Below are 8,624 nucleotides of genomic sequence, written 5' to 3' on the forward strand. Positions count from 1 at the left end.
ATTGAATCTGCTAGGAAGTAACTGATCACATAAATTCACCATATCCCTGTTCTATTGCAAATCACCATAAACACATTGCCTGAAACTGTGGAGATTTATAATCACATCTTGAAATTGTGGTAACCCTATTCTTATCACAGACAGCCATGGTTAGGAACGGAAGGAGTGTTTGTAACAGAGGGTCAATAATCCACTCAGTATTATGTTTTCAAATACTTTTATCCAATAAAAAATCAACACATTTAAATGTAATTCATACAACTTCAAAAGCTCTGGTCAAATTCTTTCCAAATACAAATTTCAAAAACCATTTTTTAGTGATGAGATGGAAAGGCTGTTATGAACAAGCCCAACATGCTCCTTCGTCTACTCCAATGGAGGTGAATTGATGCGTGTACCAGTACAAAAAAAAAATAAAAAAATTAATTGGTGCATGACCAGAGCTAATTTTGCAAACTGCTGATGCCATACAGTGCCATATGATAGTTACGTGTTATGTGTTGCTTGAATGATCAGTAACCAGGCAGTGGTGGGCATTGCCTTGATATGGAGTTGCTTGACCAGAAAATGAATTGCAAAATAAAAAGCAGATTCTCCGACAAGCATCGCCCGGAGCCTAACAAATTTGCTAATGAAAATTATCATGCTCTTACCCAAATCTCGATAGGACGAGATGCAGCAAATCGATGGAATGCCACATTACTTAAAGCTTACATTTATTACCTGTATTCTCCAGAAAATAAAAGTATACATGTTTAACCGTTAGAAAGGCTGCTCCGACCCTTCCAAACCCTCGTCAAACTTGCAGAAGATCTAAGTGCGAGTACAAAAGACAATTGTGCCACAGTTTGTATAAACAAAAGCTTCATTCTTTCTGTGGATTTAATCTGGTTGTCATCGGTGCCACCAAGATGTGTGTGCGCTGCCACAGACGTGTAGTTGCAGACAAAGAGAGATGCCTGTTGCTCACTTTCCTTGGATGGGACGGTGGGTGGGTGGGTGGGAGAGGTCGGTAGGTTCCAGGTCGTCCGTCCGTGCATAGTTGAGCGGGCAAGACGGCAAACTTCAGCCTCGCCTCTGCTCCATGCCGTTGGGTAGGAAGCCTGCGATGATGGGGACCGGCCAGATCAGTGCAGCCACGCTCCAGATGACGATCACCATGGTCATGAAACAAGCCACCAGGGTGGATTCGATGGGCTTGCGGTTGAGCCTCCAGCCCTTGTCCCAGCTCAACTCCCCCAGGCTAAAGTCCAGGCAACAAAAGTTGACCTGCTGCCCTTGAAGGGCTGTCCTCCTCTTGCGCGGCCTCTGCCCGCAACCTACGCAGAGTTTGAACTCCTGCTGCCCCGCTCCTCCGACCCCCACATGGTCGATGATCAGAGGGGGGAAGACCCTGTTGAAAGCCGCCGAGAAGAAGGACCTGGCATTGGTGTTGGTGGTGAAGAGAAGCACGTCGCAGTGGAAGCCCAGTGATCGATCCCAGCGGGCCAGCAGCGAGGTGGACACCAGCCTCAGGACGGTGATGTTGCACTGGTTGCCCTGGCCGATAGCACCGTTAGCCTTGACAGCGCCCGGGGCAGAGCCCAACTCCAAGGCAGCCAAGGAGAAGTTGAGAGAAGTGCCGTTGGGATGCAGGAAGAAGTCCTCTCCACTCCAGCCCTTGCAAGACGGGAGGCTGGCGGTAGCGACCAGAGCCACAGCCAGGAGTTGGATGGTCCACATCACCCTCTCCCTGTACACTGCATGGTATCAAGGAGGTGCTGAGAAAGAGCCGCTCTCCTCTCTCCCTGTGCAACACATGAGATCCCGCGGCTGCAACCGCTACACAACACTCCCTCCTGTTTTTATACAATCCTGCAACACAGTCGTGTAATGCGAGCTCCGCTTAAAGCTGCCTCACCGGAGGAACATTATTTTGTTTCAAATCTTGCAATTTTATTTTTCAATTCTTAGAATTGCCACGCAGCTGGGGAGCGAGCGGTTTCCTCGCCAAACACCCGTTCTCGCATAAAGAAATCATATTTTTGCATTTGAGAACATACACCTCACCGTTGTAAACACAGCCAGTACTGGCGTGGTGTGGCCACATGAGACCGACAGCAACTCGAGGGTACCAACTGCGTCATTATTATATCACTTTCTTTTCTGCAAATCAATGCCAGGGAGTTATTTTCCCACATCAATTTACAGATCACTTCTGTCTCCCAAATCTAATCACTTTAATTATTTGATGTTTTTGAAACGATCACATTTCCAGTATTACTGTATTCTGATATATCTTCCCATGTACAAAGTGCTCTTTAGAGAGGAGCTGGCAGAGCTGTCATATATTTTATTGGTGCCAATGTCTTATCTGTCACAGATTTTGCATATTGTAACCTGTGTTGGAACTTTATTGAAGAGACATTTAAGCATAAAAGTTTTGGAATTGGCATCATTAGTGGTAACTAATGGGCAGGATGAAGTTTTGTTGAAACGTTCAAAAATTCGAACAAGTTTTGTTTAGTTAGAGATACAGCATGGTAACAGACCCTTTAGCCCACAGAATACATGTTGACCATCGATCATCCATACACTAGTTCTGGTGTTAACTCACTTTTACATCCTACAGGTAGACAAAAGTGCTGGAGAAACTCAGCGGGTGCAGCAGCGTCTATGGAGCGAAGGAAATAGGCAACGTTTCGGGCCAAACCCCTTCTAGGGGCAATTTATAGAAGCCAATTAACCTACAAACCTGTACGGAGGAAACCGGAGCACCCAGAAAAAACTCACAAGGTCACAGGGAGAATGTACAAACTCCACACAGACAACGCCCATAGTGAGGATCAAACTCGGGTCTTGGTGCTGTCAGGCAGCAACTCTACCACTGTGCCACTGTGCCCCTAGAATGGAGTTCAGTGCTGAACATTTGGAGTTCCTCTTCTTTTAATGAGGCCTTCTGTGCTCACTTAGGTTAATGTAAAAGATCCCGTAGAACTATTCTTAAGAACAGTTGAGGTATAATCCCAAGTGCTCTGCCTAATATTTATCTCTCAATCAAAATAATTAAAATACAGTTTACGCAGTCATTATTCCATTGCTATTTGTGGGAGCTTGCAATGAACAGATAACAGCAACATTGTCAACAGTGAAAGGTATTACAATGAACAGCAGCATTTGTCAGTCACTACATGTGTTGCTTCTTCACGCATATAAACAGGTTATCCAGAGCAAAGATCCTATAGCGGAGCAAGATAGGCTACTCCTGCGAAATGCAATGGACTGACGTGTAGTACGCTATGGAGGGGATCATGGGCATTTTTCCACGCCCATTTTAGTAACCTGAGCCTACCTGACCCGACCCGACTCGCAGTGTAATCAATGTTGTGGGGCAACAGTTTGTGTGGGTTAGATTCATAAATCTTTGATCCAGAGTTGGAGACTTCAAAGAGGCACTGCATTCTGGGAGATGTTAAACCAACACTGGAGAAGGTGTTGGAAGGAACTGCAGATGCTGGTTTACACCGAAGATAGACACAAAATGCTGGAGTAACTCCGCGGGACTGGCAGCGTCTCAGATGTTGGAGGAATGGGTGACGTTTTGGGTCGAGACCCTTCTTCAGACAGAAGGTGAAGATATAAGTTTTGTTAGGTTGATTGGAGGGATTCCTAACAGGCTGAACAGGCAAAATGCAAACAAGTTATATCTGTGCTTCTGACACTTGCAAACTTATGTCATTTACCCTAAATGTCAGGTACTCTGTAGTTGAATGTATTTGCCTATGAATTCGCTTCCAAGGCTATTGTGAAATAATATCTAATTAGAAGGACAGGTGAATAGAGCAATGCAGAGGTGGAGAAAGATGGGAGATTAGTTCAGTGGGGAGGAGGCAGGGGGAAATAACTAATTAAATAACAATAATTCACAAGCATTGCTCCAAAAATCAGTTTTCCCTCAAACAATAATAGAAAACTGTTGTGTCCATAATATACTTAGCAGCAAAGTATATCACAGTGAAAGATTTAAACTATTTGGCAAGGCCATTAATGAATGATTTAGTGAATGTCCAACTATAAATGTATGTCATTTATTTCTACTTCTGTAGGTCACTTGAATCTATCCCACTCAGATCATCTGCTGTTGAATCTTTATTTCACAACTTTGTTACCTCGAAGCTTAACTATTCCAGTACACTCCTGACTTACCTCTCAGCTTCATACCATTACACTTTTCAAATCTTGATCATCCTCAAACACAGTGAAGGGTTGAAAAGACTGACAAGATTGAGCAGAGGCAGCATGGGCTTATGAAAGAAAAAACATGTTAAACCAATTTACTACCAGAAGCCTATGAAGATGTGAGATAAGAAGGCATGGGTGGATATGGATATGGATTTTCAGAAGGCTTTTGATTAAATCCCACACAAGAGGTTGGTTAATATGGTTAGAAAATATAGACTTGGGAGTAATCTACTGACGTGTACTGAAAGTTTTTTACGGGATGGAAAACAAAGAGTGAAAATAAATGGATCTGTCTCGGTGGGTAGGCTGGGATGCTTGAGCTACTGCAGAAATTGGTGCTTAGGTCCCAGCTATTCCTGATTTACATCAACAATTTGGGAATAAATATTTCAAGTTTGCGTGACACAATACTTACTGGATTGTAAGTAGGGGCAACAGAGATGAGGTTGTTAAGAGGCATTAAAGGGGAATTATGGACAACTTGAGTAAGCAAGAACATGGCAGTTGGAATATAATATGGAAAAAAATGAAATAATTCACTTTGGCATAAAACAGAAAAGCAGATATTTTTTAAAATCATGTGGATGGGTAATATTAATGTTCAAAGTGATCTAGTTGTCCTTGAATTCGAGTAATTGAAAGTCAAAATGCAGGTGAAGCAAGTAATTAGGAAGGCAAATTGTAAATTGGCCTTTATAACAAGAGGAATTGATTATGGGAGTAAAATAAATCATACTGTAGCGATGAGACTGTACCTGGAGTATTGTGCACAGTATTTGTCTCCTTACCTGGAAAAGAGTATATTAATCATAGAGGAAGTGCAGCAAAGATTCATTAACACCTGCTAGGATGTTGAGTATGTTGTATGGAGAGAGATTGAGTTAAAGAAGGCCTGTATGCTCGTGAATTCAGAAAAATGAGAAGAGATCTCATGAATACATACAAAAATTATACGAGGCTCCGCAGGATGAATGCCGGCAGGATGCTTACTCTGGTTGTGGAGTCAAGAATCAGGAATTTCATAGTATTAGAAAAAATGGGTAGCTGGTTAGGACAGAAATGAGGAGACATTTCTTTGTGTACAGAGGTTGGCGAAACTTTGGAATTCTGTACATCAGAGGGCTGAGGGAGCTCAGTCAAGAGTTCATTCACAGAGATTAACAAGATTTCTGCATTTTTAAGAGAATCATGAGATATTGGGAGAGTGCAGAAGAATGATACTGAGGTAGAATAGCCAGGATCATGATCAAAAGTAGAGCACAATTAAAGAACCAAATGACCTATTCCAGCTCCTACTTATGTTCTATGATATTTTAATTACATCGGTCTAAGGCTATATCTTCACTGCTGTGATTGTGAACTGAAATTTGCTACCCAATGTTAAATTTTGTTTGATAACCCTCTTATAAAGTACCTTGGAATATGAAATATGCCACAAGATATAAAACATAGTTTGTTGTGGAAGTCACAATGTGGATTTAATAAATAATTCAGGCAGATTAAATTAAAATTTCAGGTTAACAAAAGTTTGCGTCTTTGTCCAGAAATGCTGCCTGATTTGCTGAATATTCCAACATTCCTGTTTCTATTCTACTTTTATAGAAACATAGAAACATAGAAAATAGGTGCAGGAGTAGGCCATTCGGCCCTTCTAGCCTGCACCGCCATTCGATATGATCATGGCTGATCATCCAACTCAGTATCCTGTACCTGCCTTCTCTCCATACCCCCTGATCCCTTTAGCCACAAGGGCCACATCTAACTCCCTCTTAAATATAGCCAATGAACTGGCCTCAACTACCTTCTTTATAATCCTTGTTGGCCCACCAATGTACAATGAATTGAGTGTTGGAATATCGGGATATGAGATTGAAATGTTAACAAAGTTAACTGGAAGTTATTGGTCTATGTGATAGCTGAATTCAAAGACCAGGAACAAATAGAAAGTAAGCATTTAAAACCAAAATGGTTCAGCTGAAATAGAGACCAGGTGAGGAGTTGGAATTAATGAAAACAGTTCAGAGCCTGTGAAAAGGGCTGTACAAAACAAAGGCTGCACATGCTGGAATCATGAGTTAAAAAACAAATAGCTGCAGGAACTCAACGGGTCAAGAGTGAAAAGCATCAATTGTGTCACATATATCAGCAGTGGAAGTGAAATTCTTACTTGCTGCAGCTTTACAGGACCATTAACACAATAACCCCCAATAACACACAACAATAAATTAATAATCATTAATACTTGGTAACCAGACCATGATAGTACAAAATCAAAGTACATAGTGAAACTAAAATAACATTCATAGTTGATGATAGTTGCTGAGGTAGGTCTGTGGTTAGTGTTGTGTAGTGTTCAAGAATCTGATGGTTGTTGGGATGAAGCTGCTCTTGAACCTGGAGGTCATGGTTCTCAGACTCCTGCACCTTCTTCCAATGGTAGTAGTGGGATGTGAGTGTGGCCAGGGTGGAGTGGGATTTTGATGATATTAGCTACCTGTCTAAGGCAGCATCTCCTGTAGATCTCTTTGATGGTGGTGAGGTCAGTAACTGTGATGGATTGGACACCTCCTATCCCTCCTTCATTCCTGGGTGATCAAGTTACTGAACCAGGCTGTTATGCATCCAGTCAGTATGCTCTCTACCGTACATTTGCAGAAGTTCGACACACCAAATGTCCTCAATCATCTGAGAAAGTAGAGGCATTGATGAACTTTCTTTCTGATTGCATAAATGTGCTGGGTCCATGACAGATCTTCAGAGATATGCATGCCCAGGAACTTGTTGAACACTGTTGACAGTGTTGGGTAAAGGTCCTTGCTATGGTAGTTAACATGTGTCATAACCAACCTCTCAAAGCACTTCCTCACTACAGATGTGAGTGCCATTGAGGTAGGTCAGTGGCATTGTGCTCGTTCAGGAGTGAAGTGTCGCTGTCACTTGAGCTTCTGCTTGGTTTCACTTTGTGAAAAGTGACGCCATAGCTGCCAAACATCCATTTGATCCAGAAGTGTGCCTTTACGCTATCAATGGCCTTATCGAAGCTGAGTTTGTACTCCATACACGACCCTGTATAACCAGACCTGAATGCTCAAGATTAGGCTCTCAGTAGATTATGAACCAAGGGATATAGGTTAATCCAAGGCTTCTGGTTAGAGAACATCAGGATGTTCTTGATGGGAACACACTCCTCCACACTTTTCCTTATGAAGTCGATAACCATGGTGTATTCGTTCAGGTCTGTTGCCTAGTCCTTGAACATAGCCCAGTCTACCAAACCTAAGCAGTCCCAAAGTCATTCTGCTGCCTCTCCTGACCAGCTCTGTGCAATCATCACCACCGGGGCTGCACTCTTCAGTCGCTGCCTAGACACAGGAAGAATAAGATAGCAACTGATCAGTCAGAAGAATGGTTGCGACCTGAAACATTGTCCGTTCATTTCCCTCCACAGACGCTGCCTGACCTGCAGAGTTCCTCCAGCAGTTTTGACTTACATAGTATCTTTTGCAACATTGTGATGTCCAAAAGTGTTGCAAAGACAGTGATGTGCTTTATTAATGAGGCCACTGTCGTAATGCAAGTAAGATCATGGAATGGAAGTGCATCTGTGCTTTTGTATACAAATGTTTATTGCTAATTTTAAATACATGTGAACATTTGGTTCTACTGAAGTCAATGGGACTGAATATTTAGGAGATGAGTACAATAGATAATTGATCATCCACTTAAATATTTTGTACTAGTGATCAAAGATAAATTTGTGTTCATAAAAAAATGTAAGAACATGTTAAATCAGAACAGGCATAAGCCATACAGCAACTTCAAGCCTACGCCACAATTCAACGTTGCGCCAATACCATTCAATGATGTGCCACCAATTATGTTATCATTGCTGATCTACAACCGCAATGGCACTTTCCTGCACTATTTACACATCCCTCCCCCAAATATCCAGAAATCTATTGATTTTTCTTGTGAATTAACCCAATTATAAAGTATCCATGACAACCCAGGATAGAGAATGCCAACAATTAACTATCCTCTGTGTGAAGAAACTTCTCCTTACTTCAGTCCCAGATAGCCTGTTCATTTTTTTAGATTGCATGCCTTGGTACTCGACTTCTAAGTCAGGGAAAACATTCTTGCTATATTCATCCTTACAAGTCCTATAAAAAAATTATATGTGCTAAAGAGCTCCCTCATGATAATTCTAAATTTAAAAGCAGATAAGCCACTCAATCTCTCTCATGGGAAAACTGCAATCCCAAGGTCATGAATCTCCACTGCACTTCCATTAGACCAAAAGTATCCTTTTACTAGGATGTGCACTAAAATAGCCCACAGTATATTTGTAGTAATATATTTTTATTCCTGTTTAAACCCTATTATTGGGCAATTTCCTTATT

The 8,624-nt window shown here is 41.8% G+C and overlaps 1 protein-coding gene across 1 annotated transcript; it reads right to left on the reverse strand.

The window, feature by feature from the left end:
* Positions 1-203: 203 nt before the first annotated feature.
* tmem158 (transmembrane protein 158) lies at positions 204-2,104 on the reverse strand. The gene has a single exon (XM_033048519.1). It carries the CDS (start codon positions 1,720-1,722, stop codon positions 1,066-1,068), a length of 657 nt encoding a protein of 218 aa, XP_032904410.1. The 5' UTR covers positions 1,723-2,104; the 3' UTR covers positions 204-1,065.
* Positions 2,105-8,624: the final 6,520 nt, after the last annotated feature.

The sequence above is a fragment of the Amblyraja radiata genome, chromosome 2 (assembly GCF_010909765.2).
Source record: "Amblyraja radiata isolate CabotCenter1 chromosome 2, sAmbRad1.1.pri, whole genome shotgun sequence".
Lineage (NCBI taxonomy): Eukaryota > Metazoa > Chordata > Chondrichthyes > Rajiformes > Rajidae > Amblyraja > Amblyraja radiata.